This window comes from Leuresthes tenuis, unplaced genomic scaffold, assembly GCF_036924035.1.
Source record: "Leuresthes tenuis unplaced genomic scaffold, fLeuTen1.0.hap1 SCAF_2, whole genome shotgun sequence".
NCBI lineage: Eukaryota > Metazoa > Chordata > Actinopteri > Atheriniformes > Atherinopsidae > Leuresthes > Leuresthes tenuis.
In genome coordinates, this window is record NW_027325356.1 from 17508526 (window position 1) to 17526005 (window position 17480).

At 41.2% G+C, this 17480-nt stretch overlaps 1 protein-coding gene across 2 annotated transcripts in view; it reads left to right on the forward strand.

Moving 5' to 3' along the window:
* kiaa1549lb (KIAA1549-like b) overlaps positions 1-17480 on the forward strand; it is a 64792-nt gene continuing 47312 nt past the window's right edge. The window contains exon 1 of one of the 2 annotated variants that reach the window (XM_072380431.1): positions 1-608. In XM_072380431.1, the coding sequence (XP_072236532.1) occupies positions 383-608 (226 nt within the window). In that variant the 5' untranslated portion in view covers positions 1-382. The remainder of the gene's footprint in view (positions 609-17480) is intronic. The other variant, XM_072380430.1, reaches the window with a different exon arrangement.

A 17480-nucleotide genomic window follows, 5' to 3' on the forward strand; every position in this document is an offset into this window, starting at 1 on the left:
TTTCCGCATGTGACAGCAGGATGCTTACATTTGCGACTGAATATTACATGCACACCCCCAAATGACTGCCATCCATCTGCAGCAGGTCTAAACGAGGCAGTTTACCGCCAACAGCGAAATGTCAGACCTTTGGCAAAGTGTGCGCGCCGCCCTGCGCCACACCGTGATGATGGGTGGACCGAGCGCAGCCGAGCGATAGGTCGCATTTCTTAATTTCCCTTCAGCGCCGCGTCCCCCCCCCACCCCCCACCCTCCCCAATCCAATCCATCCAGCCCCGGACACACGACGAAACCGCGGGACGGCCGTGTTTCCCCGTTCACACACGAGGATTGATCCAATGTATTATTTACGAGCCAAACTTCAGCAACTTATCCACTGGATATGGCTCCCGGTTTGAGGAGTGATGGGCGGGCAGGTCACGCCGAAGTGGTGGGAGCCTGCGGAGCAGACCCCGGTGGATGCTCGCCGCAAAGGACGGATGCCGGAGGAGAGAAGGGGAGGTGTTTGAGGACCAGACTGCGAGACGGAGCAGCGGGGATGCTTGCAAACTGCCTGCTGTCTGTGGCGGTGCTTTTACTTGTTGTCCAGTGCGCTGTGGCCGCAGAGGGTAAGAACGCCGCCGAGCAGTCAGCTCCAACATGCTGACACACATGCTGATTTGTTGCATCAACCTCTTTTGCGTTCAAACTGCTCTGCGTGTGGCGACTACTGCGAGGGAATAAGAACACACTGGGACGGAAAGCGAGTCTTTTGTTTTACACAAGCAGCATTTTGTAATCCGCTGCAGGGTGCATGATTCACCGGCTGTGCGGATGGAGCTGTGGTTGAATGAATAGGCTGCTGAATCATTATTTTAGAGAGAAAAAACTTCTGTCCTTCAACTATCAAGCTCCGTGCATATGCGCTGACGTGTTGTCCCTAAATGTGTCTCAAAGATAGAATGAAGAAGTGTCTGACTTGACATGGTATTTCACAGATTGTGTTGATTCTGCACGGTTTGCTCCTGTGTGATGTAACTATCTCTCTCATACTGATGTTTCCACCTGAACCTGAAGGCAGTCAACTCCTTTGTCTCGCTGATCTGATCAGATTGCACAGCACAGAGCTTCTGCTTCTCCTCAGTAACTGCACTCGGCAGTGAGCACGAGCCATTTCAGCCTCAACGTTGTCTATCAGTTCAACTTCACTTCATCATTGTTCTTCTGTTGCCATTTCGTTTGGGTTGCTTTGCCACGATAGGGTTTTTTTTTTTTAAAACCTTATTATTCTCTGTAATGGGCCATGGGGAGTTATTCTGGGAATGCAGTGCAGTCACAGGACAGTCAGTGTTTCAGAGCATCTGGGTCAGCACTAATGACACACATACTGTAGCCCACTGTGGGTCTGTTTGTCTCAGGCGGCACGCACCACAGCTGAGGTAAGGCTGGCCGACTTTGCCATCAATGCTTAGGGAAAGTGCTCGCCTGCGATAGACACTTCCTCTCTGCATGTGCACTGATTTGGCAGCATCACCTCCCCCCCCCCCCCCCCCCCCCCCCCCACCCCCTCCCTCACACGATTGTTTGAGCAGATGGCTTTAAGGGCTTTAAAAGTCTGTGTGACCGCAGCTGAAAAGAGCTAAACCTCGGTGGCTCTGTCACCCTTCTCCAGTATGCAAACCGCGGCTGTAGTCTCACCCTTGCTGATGCACTGCTACAGTAGCAGAGTCTCCACCTCCTCCTCCTATTCTTCCTCCTCCTCACAGTCAGCATCCATTCTTAAACACGAGTGCAGCAGCAGCAGCACCTGGGCCACACCGTTATTAACATATTCTACTTTTTTTTGTCTTAACTGCTGTCAGATGCAAGGGAGGAGAATCTGTGCACTTGGACTGTATGCATGATGAGTTCGTTTGTAGGACCATAACAGGGTGTCTCTTTTAACATGAGGCTGTGCCTTTTTTTCAGCAATGATTTCTGAATGAATTTATGCTAAATTTCAGTGTGCAAGTGTGTACGGCAAATAGAGTTCAATTCACTGACTGATCTGTTCATTTAAGTGTCTGAGCATTGTGCTGTATGTTGTGGTGGCATCCTGCAGTGGTTGAATGCCTTTACATCGCCCCCCCCCCCCTCAGTGATCTGTTTTTGATCTTGAATATAATCTCCAGATTTTGGCAAATTTATTTCAAGTATCCTCCCTCTGTTTCTTTATGGAACTTTAATGGAATCCATACTTTAGTCAATAAGGGATGCACTTTTCTTTTTTTTTCGTCAGTGCTTTTATAAAAATCATTTTCTCCTCAGTCGGTCGCTGCTGTTCCAATTTTTAATGTCACTGTAATCTCTGGCCTCACGGTTGGACTGTACCGACAGGACAAAAAAAAATCAAGCTGGAGCCTTCTGTTTAATGCTGGTACAGGTCTAGCTTCGCAGCAGCTGTCCAAGATAATGGTCAGACCACAGCCACCCAAAGCTCTCAACATAGAACACTTTTTTATTTATTTTTAAGTACGTTATTTACACCGTGTGAACAAACCCACTTTGTTCAGTCACACAACACACAGCCTTGGAGGGTATATGGGGGTTTTTGGAATGGAGAAATAGCAAGGACAACAAAATTAATAGCAATTCATAGTAGTAGGAGTATTTCACAAGAGATAACAATATACAGTATACAATATAATAAATCCGAAAGGATGATTATTAATCAGAATGTGAAATATCTCAATCTCTTACATTTGTTCATGAATTCATTAGAATACAATTTTTCACTGTTCTTCATAGTCTTGTTTGCTGCTCCTGCACATCAGTTGAACACCACGCGCTCATCAGCCCTACCATTACGACCACCTACCTTATACTGACTGGTCCTTTTCGTGCCACCAAAAGAGCCCAGGCATTGTGAAGAGGTGGAGATGGGCAGGGCAAAGATTGCACAAAAACAGTCAGAGGGAGAGGGACGGAATGAGGATGAGATTGAAAGAATAGGGATCGGGCTGACTCAAACAAAAGTGAGCAGAAAGACCACTGGAACAGAGCAACGACGTCAGAAATAAGAACGAGTTGAGTTCGACAATGGGAGAAAATGGAGGAGAGTTGTGAGAAAAAGCCAGTCCACCCTGGGATGAGAACAGATAAGAAGGAAGGGATCTTCCTCATTGAAATTACACCTAAAGCTTAATTTACTCACTTGACCTGAAAGTGGTTTATACCCCTGGCTGATTGTTGTATAACATATGTATAACATTTTTGTACTAAGTTAATCTTGAAAATATTCAGACCTCCTTGGATTTGCCAAACTTCATTGTGATTTTGCTTCTAAAAGAATATTTAGATGCGCATTCAGTCCTTTTGCTGAGGCTGAGGTCAGTTGCATCATGTGTGCTTCCTCAGTGAGCTGCGTCTAGAATTTAGAGGTCGTCCGCTTGAGAAAAATGCAATTTAAATCGCAAGGCATGGAGGCAGAATCCTGTAGTACATTTACAGAGAGGTATAGATTAGAGTAAAGGTGCACAATTGCATGCAACGCTTTGAGTGTTCACAGGGAACTGTATGAAGTCCTGGGAGAGGTGGCTGAGTAACCAAGCTGCCTCATACGAATGGCCTTTGTCAGGAAAGTGACAGTCATCCTGATAAAGTCTTCTGTAGAAATGGGAGGACAATCATCTCAGCAGCGCTCCGTCTATCAGGCCTCTGTGGTAGAGTGGTTAGACTGAAGGCACTCTTAGAAATAGTCATATAACAGCCCTGTTTGGACGTTGCCAAAAAGCATCTAAGTGAGGAAAAAGACTCGTGTGATGGAATAGCTCAGACTTAAACCTACTTGGACATCTGAGGGAAGATGTGAAGAAGCAGCTCACAGACGGTTCATCCGATCTGGCGGAGCTCGAAAAGGACACGCCAGGAGGAAAGGGATACATTCTCCGCTTCCGGGTGTGCAAAACCCGTAGAGTTTCAACCATGAAGATCCAAAGCTGGAATAGCTTTCAAAGGTGGCTTCCACAAAGTACTATGTTAAAACACTGAAAGCTTTCAGACCGATGTCCAAGGTAGCTCCAAAAGAAAAAAAAAAAGAAAATCCCACAAATTGTACGATTTATTCTATTGTTACATTTTCACCTGTCTGAAACAGACAACCAACAACAAAACTAAAAATCAGATCACTGTTTCAGCAAAGGTGGCGTACATGCTGAGCCACAGTTTAAATGCACGTGTTTGTTGAAGTTTTAGTTCATGAAAAACATCTCAGTGATATCTGGATTCAGGGCCTTCTTCCTGAATGTCCCAATCAGTACAACATATGGTTTCTATGGCGACGTCCATTTTTGTCCAATGGTTATTTCCTCCTTAGGCCACTCAGAAGACAGTGTGCAGAGTGTGCTCCTCTATTTTTTTCGGTATTCTTTATTTTTTTTAGATTGGTATCTGATTAACTCGCAGAATTTCTTGTTGGGCTTGCTGCTTTCTTTCAAACAGCTGGTGAAATTAGGCTCATTAACAGCTTGAGGACACCCAGAAGAGCGAGCTATAAGAAAAGGCCTCTTTGGTCCTTCCACAGTTAAATGACCTCTTTTGACGTCAGCTCTGTGTACTTCTACAGCTGCAACCTGGCTGCTGCTTATGAGCTTATTGACCAGGGCTGACCTCATAGACCTGAGCTGTTGCCAGTCATCACTTTCTGCGTAGGAATCCATTGAACGAAGACATGAGATTGAAAGCCATTTCCTCTTTGCAATTCAGTCTGGGTTTTTTTTTTTTACTCATCAATTGACAGTTAATGAGCATCGGGTGGCTCGTGACTCTTGGTGGTTTGTCTTTTTTGATACTTCCACCTTTGCTTTTCTTCATTTTTTTCTGCGGTTCAGTATTATGCAGTTTAATTTTCCTCTGTCCAGATAAGCCTCTTCAGAGCTGCCAAGATGGTTGATGTTCAAAGAGCTCGGAGAAATTGGTTTACAAAAAAAAGAAAACCGTGACTCACACTTGGTCTGATGGCCTCTCTGTGAGAGTTCTTGGTTTTCAGGAGCACTTAGAGGACATGATTTCTGTGTTTATTTCCCTGGTTTCACTTCAGTGCAATGATCTACAGCACAACAGTTAATTATGTTGTGGGTAAACCTGTCAGGAGGGCTTTGGAAGTATGGGCCTGCTACTGTATGTGTGTGTGTGTGCAGTCACGATTAATGGTTCCGCATTCAGCTGAGGCTCAGCTTTGCATGTGTGATTTGCATTCACTCGAGATGCAAACATTTGTCTTGGTGAACAGTTATCAAGCTGAAAAGTCAATTTACGAAAGAATGATTTCTTAGGTAAAAAAAAAAAAGCAGCGTTTATGATTCGCTCTGCTTTGTTTTGTATGTGACACGCTTGTTTTGACAGGGAGACAATATGGCTTCTGTTCAACACCGCGGAAGAACCTGAGGACGAGAAATGAGAGCACTGACGTAGCAGAAGGAGTATTATCAAGCGATGAAAAAACATATTAACACTGGCAAACATTCAGAGAGTCAAAGAACATTCGCTGTCATCTACCCCTGCTATAATTCACTCCCAGGGCTCGCTTGGTTTCTGTTAAATCTTTGAAAAAAAAAAGTCAAAGTGTGCAGGTTTTTCTCCTTCACCACTATAAACAAAGCAGGCAGCACCTCCACAACACATAGCTATAACGATAGGAAAGGCAAACAGGCTTCTAATTAGTATCATGGACCATCTGGCTCACATTACCCCACATATATTTCAGTGCAATCAGGAATTATTGTGCGTGTGTATCTCTAAGTATACCCCCCCACCCCACCCCCAGTATCTCTCTGCACCTTTGTGCCCTCGCGTTCTTTTGTTTTCTCTCTGTGTTTTTGGCTGTTTGGTGGAGGCTGATGGCAGATGAAGGCAAGGCTCTGCCGCTGCTTGAGAAAGGGCAGCAGGCTCCCTGATTTATTGGGACACGCCATATAATACAACACACTGCTCTGCACCAGGCCAGCATTAATCGCACTGCATCACACTGGACCAAAGAAGAAAACAGCCTGAGTGGACTGATTGTTTGGGAAATTTAGGAAAATCCACTTTTCAAGAGCGACTCGCTTTTATGTTCGAAGCATATCCTGCAATTTCAAGGTTGAATACACTGTGTTGCAGCAATGCTACTTGTCTGTTTGAATATCTCCATGGATTTGTTTTCTTTAGGCACTTAACAATGGGAAGACTTTGAAGACGTTTAGCTTTAACTGAAACAGGATTTCAGTCACCGTACTGGATGTAAGAACGATGAAACTGTTAACTTATCTCACCCTCACACCTGCATGAACGCCAGAAAGAGAGTAGAGCGTGGCCTGCATGTGCTTTCACTATCTTCAAAGGGAGCTAATCAGCTGAAGGAAATTAAATCACCTACTTAGGCTTGGCATGGCTGTCTAAGATCTATAAAACGTTCATTGTCTTTAAAGTATAAATGATAGGTTATAGCTCTAAAAGCTGTTGGTCAGATGGAGCCTTCACTCCAGAATCAGGTTGAAGTTAAAGATAGAAAAGTCTTTGGCTGGATTAAACCAGAAATTAGCTCTATGGTGCACAATAAATGAGTGGGACAGGCGATCTGAGAATTATGGTCATTGGTCACATTTATGGCAAACTGTCATTGAGTCACATTTAGTTTTTTGTCTGCAGTTGTAATAGATGGAAATACAAACTGTACCTAAAGGCTTCGCTCTTGCATTCCCAGACAGGCGCCTCTGTGAACTATGACATTTCAGCAAATCCCTTTGAACCACCAGAGGAAGGAGTGTGAGATTAATAGAACGTACAGGTACATTTATTCAGAATGTTACCCACTTAGCAGCAAGTAAAGTGTTCCCGCACCATGGATTTCTTGGAGAAAACTGTATACCCGTTATGTTTGCTCACCTGGTGCGTGAGCCAGAAAAGGTTTCTAGATGCCAGCTTTGGCTTCACATGCAACCTACCTATAGGTTACTGCACAGCCCGTCGAATGATGTTTTCATGTATTCTACTAAACAAGTCATTTTTCAAGGTGCTGACAAGTTTCAGGAGTAAAAGAAGGGAGTTGGGTATGTGCTGTCAACTGTTTTACAGAACTCTTATGGTGGCCCAGAATGAGGAATGCTTTTTGGTTGCCGAGGGCTTTTTGGCTACTTTCTCATTACCAGCAACATTGTTCAATTCCAGCTCAACTCTGACTCAAAACAGGTCAAATTTGAAGGTCCACCATGATAACTACTTGGTCTTCCGTCTCACTCTATGCCCACCTAAATGGCACAGATGTGCACTAAATGTTTGTATCAGTGACACCAACAGAAAATATCACGTTTGTGGGACCTCTTGGGAAATTGGATCGAGACACGCAAAGACTATTGCAACTCATTTTGATCATGTCATTCAGTTCCAGAGGGTAGCTGAGCTCTTCTCAGCATTACTGGAAAAGACTGAGAAGGACAAGAAAAGCACAAGAAGGAGTACAACACAAGGACTGCTGACACCAGACTACAATAGCTTAGTGTAGAAAAACAGGCTCCAAACAGATGAGAAAATGAGTCGCCGTATTTGCGAGGAAACAATTCTTGATTTCCTTGTATTGGTCATTTGTTGACACAAAACAAAAACAGTTCCCCAGCAACTTAAACATCAAAAATTATCCCTAAAAGGTGTTGTATCTCCCTTTCAGCACATTAACTGTTTTGAAAAAGAGCAAAAATCCCCCAAAAAGAAAATATAAACTTTTGTGGAACCAAGGATGCTTTTTCAATGTTTTCATGAATTTTTCTTACCCAATACTTTAAAATGGTGTAAAAAAGATGGAAACATGGCCGCTAAGGCTAGAAATACACTATGCATTTAATTTGGGGATGCACTAATGATGAGGCTGACACAGATTTTTTTGCCATTAGCCGATATATATCTATTGCATTCAGACTTTTTGACCTCCTGCTCACGTTGGCCACCGGCTCTGTTGTCAGCGCTGTTGTTACCGGAGGATACCATAAGAGGGCGCACCGATGGAGTGAGAGAGTAAAGAACTTCCAGATTTGTAGGATGTAAAGAATGAACATGGAAACAATGGAGGAGGTTCATATTTGGTTGAAACGGTTGAATAAGCAACAGCATTGGTATCATAGATGGTATTTAAGGTCCCTAGATTATTGCCATTGAATATCTTGGCACGATTGCTTTTTCAATGGCTGTACTAGCCACCCCCATATTGCATCTCTCTGACGCATGGCATTGATTTCAGATTACGGAAAGCGTGTGAGTTCACTATATGATGAATGAACAGTGAATGCTTTATTGTTGGCCGGTGACCTCTTTTTCGGCCCAGGAATTTTCACACGCTTTTTTGTTTTGTCGTGTAAATTTGAGCATGCCGATCATTTGTCTTCTCAAATTGGATTACACAGAAATTAGGGCTAGGATGGCATGATTAATCATCCGTTAACACAGCTGCACAATGGTTGTATGACCGGAGAGTGTTTTTGTTTCAACGGGCTGTGTTATCTCGTGGATATAATCCAACAATTTAAAATTTTAAATGTAGAAAGAAAGGTTGTGACATCGATTGAGTTTCTCTTTCTCGATTTAATTTACAATTCTACATACAAGTTCCAGCCCCGCGGTAATACTTACTGAATTAATCCTTAGAAAAACAACAGGTCAGTTCATTAATATTATTAGTAAATGATTACAAACCGGTCACCACAGGAATGCGTTGTCAGGGTAAAGAAGGAAATTGTGTTTTTGGCATTGTTATGTTTCACGCCAGCCCTAAAGAGGAGTCTTTGACATTGATTCCCAGTCATATCACAGGGATTCATTCTCTGATTTCTAGCTTCAGTCGCGTAGGTTAAGAGTGGAGGCGGTCTGCTTGCAACGGAGATGACAGTGTGCCTGAAGCATCAAGAGCAAGCCCAACTCAGAGAACATTAAAGGAAAAGTTAACAGTTTTAGACGTCAGTCAGAAATCAAGCTGTCTTTGGACTTTGAAAATACTCTTCTTTTTTTTCGTTTTGCAGGTAGATTGAGTCACCTCCACAGACTACTAAATGGTCTTGGCTATAATTAGAGAAGATTAAACCTTAGCATGTATCATACATTTTTAGTATGTGCAGCATATAATTGATTTCACTCAGTCTAAGGTGCATTCTTAAATCTTTACCCTGTAGCAATTGTTTGATTTATGTCCTTCTTTAGTGCTCTAAAGCCATACATTACGTCTTAAAATGAGACAGGCTGTTCTCCACAGACCAATTCATCAACTCATTACAGGGATAATCCAAGTTTGTACCTCAACTCCCTCTGGAGAATTTACCCTTTGAGTATGCACACACACACACACAGAAACCCACAAAAATCTTTGATTCATGCTCTGGAAGAAAAGTATGTGTGGGCTTCAGAATTTTTTCCTTTAATTCTTAATGAAGGTATTTTCCTCCATCCTCTGTACACTGTGCCAACAATGGTGTGTTTGTGTGTATTTGTTGTGTGGTTTTTGGTCACAGCTAGAAACTCCTAGGACTTTGTTATGTGCTTCAGAAAGGGAACAATATATTTTTTTAGTGATATCAATGCTAATTCTGGAGCCACTACACTGGATGATTTTTTTTTCTTCAAACTAACATTCAGCACAGCACTTGACCTGATGTATTGCGCAGGAGACCTATAGCTTTATAACCATTTTACAAAAGTGACTTTCTCCGTGTTTCACTCACAAAACCAAACAAGCATTCCAAATAAAACCCTTTACTGCATGTTGCAGTTTGAATGAAATGCTTTTTAGAGGGTGACTGCGTATTTCTGACTCAATGTGTCTTCGGTGACTGCAATCTGCAACATTTAAGATGATCGATGAAGGTCAAGCACATGTCCTCAGGATTAGATCATGGTACCAAATAATATACATACTTCCCAGTAACAATATTGCCTCTCCTTGACAGTGGACCTCGTTGTCAGACATAGACAGCACCCAGTAAATTGTGGATAATAAACAGAATTAGCAGTGGAAAGAGGTAAGAGTACAAAATAAGATCAGAAGAAATATACAGTTCAGAGAGGGAATCTACAATAAAGAAGGACTTTTGGATAAAGGAAGACTCAAACTGATTGAAGAACACTGTGTCAATCGCTTGCTGAGAAGTGCTGGTATAAAAATGAAGCATTGTGCCTGTCTTCTTTCTTTGTTCCGAAATGATCACTGATCAAAGATTACATGGGGACAGAAAAAAGCAAGTCAAAAAAATTAGTGAGTGCAAGGGAGAGATACCAAAAGAAAATCCCATCGCAGCATAACAATCTGATTTCCACCATTTCTTCAAAGAAAAGGGAAAAAAATCTGACCTTCTTGTGCACCGAAGATGCACATCAGACAAATGTACCCATTTTATGCACAACTGTCCTATTTCTCATTCTTAAGGCAACATATTCCAAAGAGCTGAGCTGCATGAATCATTTCTGAAGAGTTGGCTCCCATGAAGGCATCCATGCTCTGTGTGCTCACTGTTTAACTCTGGAATGTGTTTTTTATGCTAGTCCGAAATAGAAATGGGGATTGATACGATTTTTTTAGAAATTGAGAGAAAAAAACACATTGGAATCGTCACAACGTTACCATCAGAACTTGTAAACCTCTAAATGCCTCTAAATGTCTCTAAAACCTCTAAAAAAAATCCTTTTTCTTTGTATTAAGCATTTAATTCTCTTTTCTTTAGCATTTGTCAACCGTCTCGATTTTCTTGCAAAGTAAAGAAAATTCTCAAAATAACCTTTTGAACCCAATAAACCCTGTCCAAAGTCCATTTAGGTTTTGCTTTGCTTTGTTCATAATTATGAGTTGAGGCGGAAGTTACCGGTCCTGTTTTCAGTTTTTGTTCTGTTCTGTTAGATTAATGCGTTTTTACGTTTAGGGGAGCATCCCGGATCTGACAGCTCATCGTGTGGCCGCTTTGTGACCTACTTAAAAGCTTTTGTTTTGGTCGGGGGTTCCTTTGGGTTTGTAAGTTTGTGTTAAACTTTCTGTGCTTTTTATCACTGCTACTCCAATGGCGGTTTTAAATGTTATGACTCCTTTCAGCCAGTATTTATTTTAAGGACTGCAACGTATGATTGAAACCAACAGTTTTTCACTTTGCTTGCAGCTTTTCTTTAATAAACCTGGGCTGAGAGAATGTTTGATCTTGCTTATATGTTTTTTTTTCTTTTCATGATGGAGTTCAAATTTTAATGCCTGTTGCATTGCACTCAGTGACCATGTCTCAATGTTTTTTTAATGCAGTCACACGATGGTTGACTTTGGTTTTCACCCTTGTACCCAGCATACACAGATTTCTCCAGATTTTGTGAAATCTTTTAATGACATTATGTATTGTGGATATTAAAATCCCCAAATGTCCCATTGAGAAATCCCAGCCTATCAGAGAGGGGTTCACCCTTCTAACAGTCTCAGCTTGTCAGCAATTGCTTTCTTTGTACCCACTGATGTTACTTAACATGTTACCAAGTCACTGCACAACCTTTTCAGTCTTTTCTTGCTCTTGTCCTATCTTTTATCATCTTATCTTTACGTGATGAATGAGCCATGTAATAGTTTACGACTATTGTAGAAAACCTGATAAAAGTCCTGTTTTCTTTTGTTCAGTTGAACAGGCCGATGCTGGAGAAATATGATAGTGACATACCCTCCGGCCCTCACAAGATTTCAAAGCACCAAGACACAGCCATTGTGCTTTCTGACAGAGGAAACAACTGATGCTGGTGTGTGTCATGTTGCACACTGACAGCATAATAACAGCATGGTGGCAGTTAGTTTCTCTTACTGTACTGTACTGCCTCACAGCCCAACACATCGTCTAACCAGGCTTCTGTCTCTGTTCTCTAAAGGTTATCTGTATCTTGTCCACTCAGAAATCCCAATACAAAAACACATGTCGTGAAAAAAAACAACTTTGGAGCGTTTTGAAGAGAACATATGTTACCCCGTAGGGATGTAACGGTTATTATAACGGTAAAGCGCGGTAAAATTTTACGGGATAAAGATTACCGTTTATGTTTAAATGAATCTCGTTATCGCGGTGGATTATTGGGATATGTAATAACATGCCTCATCCAAGTCTCCCAAGCTTCGAGCAGTATCTATCCTCCTAAAATGCAACGTTCTCCGTTTTCGTTTTGAGACACTTTGCTGAGCAGCTACTAGCCGCGTTAGCAGCCGTGTTGCTAAGTGTCTCCAAATGAAACGGAACCGAAGGCAGCCAGTCTGCTGTCAGCTCCATTGAGCGCAGCCGACACAATGTAAAGCAGCGTAAAATAATGTAAACATGTTCATTAATGTTAGGAAGAACATATGGTGATATTTATAATAGCGAGTTAAAAATGTGAGTTGATACTGACAGCGAGTTACACACACACACACACGCACACACACATCTTCTCACACAGGCACTCCTCTCACTCACACACACTTCTTATGTAGGCTATGAACAAAATATGTAAACAAATTTAGTTTACAAATGACAAAATAAACTCTCTTTCTGTGCCAGTTGTTTGCTCCTTTAATGGGAAAGTTTCATTTTGATCAGATTTTGTCTTCAAATGTTTTAGTATGATAAGAGAATCACAAGATTTCATGAAATGATTTCAATGTATATGTTTTTTGGACATTTGTACAGCAATTAAGAATACCGCGATAATATTGTTAACCACGATAATTTGGTCACTATAATCGAGATATCAAAGTTTCTATATCGTTACATCCCTATTACCCTGTCTTTTAAGACAGAAAATCTTCTTCTACTTCTTCTGTGGGCCTCTCCTTTTATCAGGGGTCGCCACAGCGAGTCGATCTCGCGTCATTGATTCGGCACTTTTTACGCCGGATGCCCTTCCTGAAGCAACCCTCACCATTTATCTGGGCTTGGGAATGGCACTAGAAATACAACGGCTTGTGCTCCCCAGTGGCCGGGCGCTCTTTTAAGAAATAAAGTCAAAATATGGTATGTGTTTACCTTCGAGGATGTTCATGTTACAGAATCGATGATGTATTCATTTTTTTTAAACGCCGCTTATAACACAGCAGATTCTAACTTTGTCTTAAAAGATGTTGAATATGGCCAAAGTTAGCCTCATCTCAGGTATTGCAACACTTGCTGCATTATGTTAGCGAACCGTCTACAGTGTAGTGTTTCCTCTTGTTGCATGAAATTTGAATTAAATGAAATAAAATTTTATGAAATTAACTGACGTTGTGATTTCAGTAATCGTCTGTACATCTTTTCACTAAGTCATTGTTAGCTCTAATTTCTAGAGCTCCCTCCAGACCAATTTCTTCTTCTTCTTCATACCTCCATACCACTCACTGGTTGTATATTCTACATTATGCCTCACAAGATCTTTTTTCAACTGTTTGTTCATGACTAACTCGCTTTAATTAGATGTTTGTTTTTTCACTCAGCTGAGAAAGTGTCACATAATTGCTTCTAAATCATTTAATTACACGTCAGTTTTAAATCTGCAATTACATCTGTATTGTAAAGCAGCAAAACAGCTGAACTGTGTAACCGAAGGCCTGAAGGCAGATGCTTTTCACAACCCCAGTGACATAAATGAAGCCTTTTACACGACGTGCTGTAAAGTCAACACAGATGTGTTGACTTTTCATCGCAGGAAAAGCATTGGTACATAATGATAGGTGCATTTCAAATAAGAGGCCCTGCAATGATGATAATCTATTCACAGCAGGACGCCCAACGGCTCTATGCCACTGCCCTGTGAAAAATACGTACAAAATTATGATGCGCACTTGCCTGTCAGTATTTGTCCGGGGGATCTCATTTTCGCCACCGTCACAGTGGCAGCTGCAGTGTTGTGGCGAATTGAGCTGCGACCTTTGCTTGAGAGCTCATCCATCACGCTTGCCTGCTGAAGTCGAAGGTGATCTCTTTGCTGGCTCTGACTATGTGGGGTGTCAAGGCTGAACATCTGATTGCTGTGATGTGAAGCATGAAGACTGTCTGCGTTGTAGCACAAACATGTGTGTTTGACCTGAAATTCAGCCACGTTGAACTGCATGATGTGGCCGCATCTCTTATCTGTACACTGTACTTGTTCGATTTACACTGTTTATGGTTAGGAGTGTCTCAAGACAGAGAGGCCCTGGTAACAAAGTTTTGGCTAGTGTTTCTTTTCTTGTAGAAAGAGAACCAGCCTCACTTTTGATCCGAGAAAATGACATTCGTGTTCAACTAGATTCTAAATAGTTGCGTTCGGTAACAGGATAATTATAAAAGGGTAATACTTCAATGTTGCCTTTCACTCTAGTGTATATAGCACAATATGTGTAATCCAGCAATAAGATTTGGAAACCTGGGGGCTTTGGAGGCTTATCCCACCTTGTTAGCCGTCACACACACACACATTATATGTGTCATGCTGCACTGTAAGGCAATAAATATGATCAGAATGCGAACATCTGCTCAGTCTTGTAGGTTTTTGTTTTCCTCACTGAGGGTCAGGACCTCTCAGACACCAATGAGTCAGTCATGGGATTGTCTGGTGCATAAATTTAGCATCCTGTGGTTTTTCTCAGGTGTCTTCTTCTCTTGGGTTGTGCTTTTTCCATCCATACATTTTCCATATCTGCTTTATCCAATTCAGGGTTGCAGGAGGCTTGAGCCTACCCTAGCTGCCAATTGGGAAGGGTATACCTTGCACAATGGCTACACCCAGGTCACCAACATACTAGGAAGACCGAGTACCCAAAGAGAAGACATACATGGGAGGAACATGCAAACGCCACATAGAAAGGTCCCATCCGAGATTCAAACGAGGAACCTTCTTCCTCTGAGGAATCAGTGCTAAAATCTACACCATTGTGCAACCCGCTTGTGCTTTTTTTTAATGAGATATTGAATGATGTCAAAATCCCAATGTGGCCAATTGAGTAGCATTGACATTTAAAATGATGGTTTTAGTCTTGCAGAGACTGCAGAGAATAGATGTTGTGTCTTTGTTGTTACTTAAAAGCCTAGCACATTCTCTGCTTTTGTATTAATGTTAAGATATTTGAGAGGCATGAATCGTGTTTGGGTACTGCATGGTCACTTTGTTCACAAAATGTGTGCAAACTGACCATGAATGACTTTGATTGTCAGTTCAGTCAATTATTGTTAATATCATAAACAAATGACACAGTCTAGCGGTTCCTGGCTGACTTTAACTGTGTTCTTTGTGGGGTGTTGCTGAAATGCTTTTGAAAAAAAAAGATATAACAAATATAACAGCTGACCTGACTGGAACAGAGACATGTTCACAATGCGACATTGTTCCTTTAAATGGATATTAGCGCAGGCCATGTAAGACACAACAGGAACGGTCAGCATTCTGTCTCTTCGGACGATGAGCTTTGATTTCCTCTAAAGGCTCTCTGAGGGCTCAATTAGATGGTCAGAGGCACAGGCATGTAATCTCCTCGTCAGCAACATCAGAACAGCAGTGGAGGCAGACCGAACTGAACTCCACAGGCTGTGAGGTGATGGTCTTTTGAATGGCAGACTTCGGCTGTTCACAGAGGTCGCCCTGCAGTCAAGCGTTATTCTTATTGATCTATTTCAATAATAGTTTATGTTCTGTATCTTTTGAGAGGCGTATCAAGTCGGATCTGGAGACATCTGAGATGTGGGTCATTCTACGAAATGGCAAAATCTGAGTGATACAAATCTTTGAAAAATAAACTGTCGCTTTAAATCTAACTAGCTTAGTATTTTTTGTATTTTTTAAGTTGTATATATCTTTATTATTTGTATTTATTTGTGTCTTTTGCTGTTGTTGATATTGCCTTCTATTACCTTCAATTCAATTCAATTAAATTCAGTTCAATAATGCTTTATTAATCCCTGAGGGGAAATGATATGCCTGCAGTATGAAATATTATTTAAGGTATGTGATTGGTATTCACTGTGGGGGAGTTGTTTTTGTAGCTTAGCAGCAACTAAGTTGATGATGTCAGCAGATAACACAGGTGAACTCTCTCGGTAGACAACATGGATAGGAACTCGCAGCCAACAGTTAAACATCTGGGAGGCAGATACTCTCTTTCTCACTGACATATCTGGGAATACATCATCTGTTAACAATAACTGTTGTCCCTTCTTCATTTTTACCTCTGTGTCTGTAGACTCAGTCTGCCCATATGATCTTAGAGCTGAGTACAGAGGTGTTGGTGTTATTCCTGCAGCCATGTTTCAGTGAAATAAAAACCAAAAAAAACAATGACTTCCTGATATTCCTGCTGTGTCCTCATTCCGGTTCCAAGCTTGTCTATTATAGCGTCCAACGATCCAACAGTTCTCATGACTATCAAGGGAAGAAATAGCTTAATCTTTCTCCTCCTTTCTATCCATTTTGTTCCTACTCTGCATCCTAGACATCTTCTTTTCAACTCATCTGCATTTGGGGTGTTATACCAGGCATTACTTGGGCTTTTGAGAGCTCAATCATCTGCTCTCACATAGAAATTACCTTCCCATCACCACTGTTAGGCATCACAGTGGTATAAATGGTGCCAGGGCTACTAGCAGAAACCATTCTATTAATACAGCATCCAGCATAGAAACACATTTTAAAAACCAGTAGTTTTATAGAATAGAGCTTATTAGAAAATACAAAGAAAGACACAATATGTCCAGAGCTATTGCAGTAGGCCGACTCTACTATTATCTATAGTATAGAACTTACAGTATAAAGTAAAAAATAATTAAAGAATAATTTAATTCTAACTTGAATACAGTATATGAATTTTTAGGCCAGAAAATATTAGATCATTTACATTTTTCCTGTCAAATCAACAGCAGGGGAAGATCATTCAAATCAAAAAGTCTTTCATGCTAACTTTAAATGTCAAGTAAAGGTTACATCATTTTACCAGAAAGTTAAAAAAAGACATGGACTCAATGTACTTTTGCTGCCTTTCTGTGGCTTATTTAGTATAAACAACACTGGTGTTACTAAGAGGAAGAGCAACACCGGTGATCGTTACACTGGTCACCACACGTCCTCAGACATTTCAGAATCACTGTACTGACAGATGAAATCAATTTTTATGTTCAATTTTTTACCTCAGTGGCCATGAAACAAGTAGCACCTTTGATGGTCTGAAAAAGCCTCACATGAAATGAAATAATAATAAAAAAAAAAGATAAATGAAGACATAAAAGAAATGAAGGGAACCGTCTGATTTAAGATATGCTTTTGCCTGCAGCACTTTTGCAGGTTACTTTTATGATCCAAGAAGTAGTTGAAAAGGGCTTTGTTTCAAAGTAAAACTATAATATCAGGGACATACTTGTGGGTGACTGATATTTATTTAATATTTTCAATTAGAATTAACTATTTTCCACCCATATTCCTATGTGTTAATGGAAGTAATGCTGGTGTCAGCAACATAAACTTTGTACCAAGTGAAAAGAATATGGCTCCATTTCTATGAGAGCGCCTTTAGATTA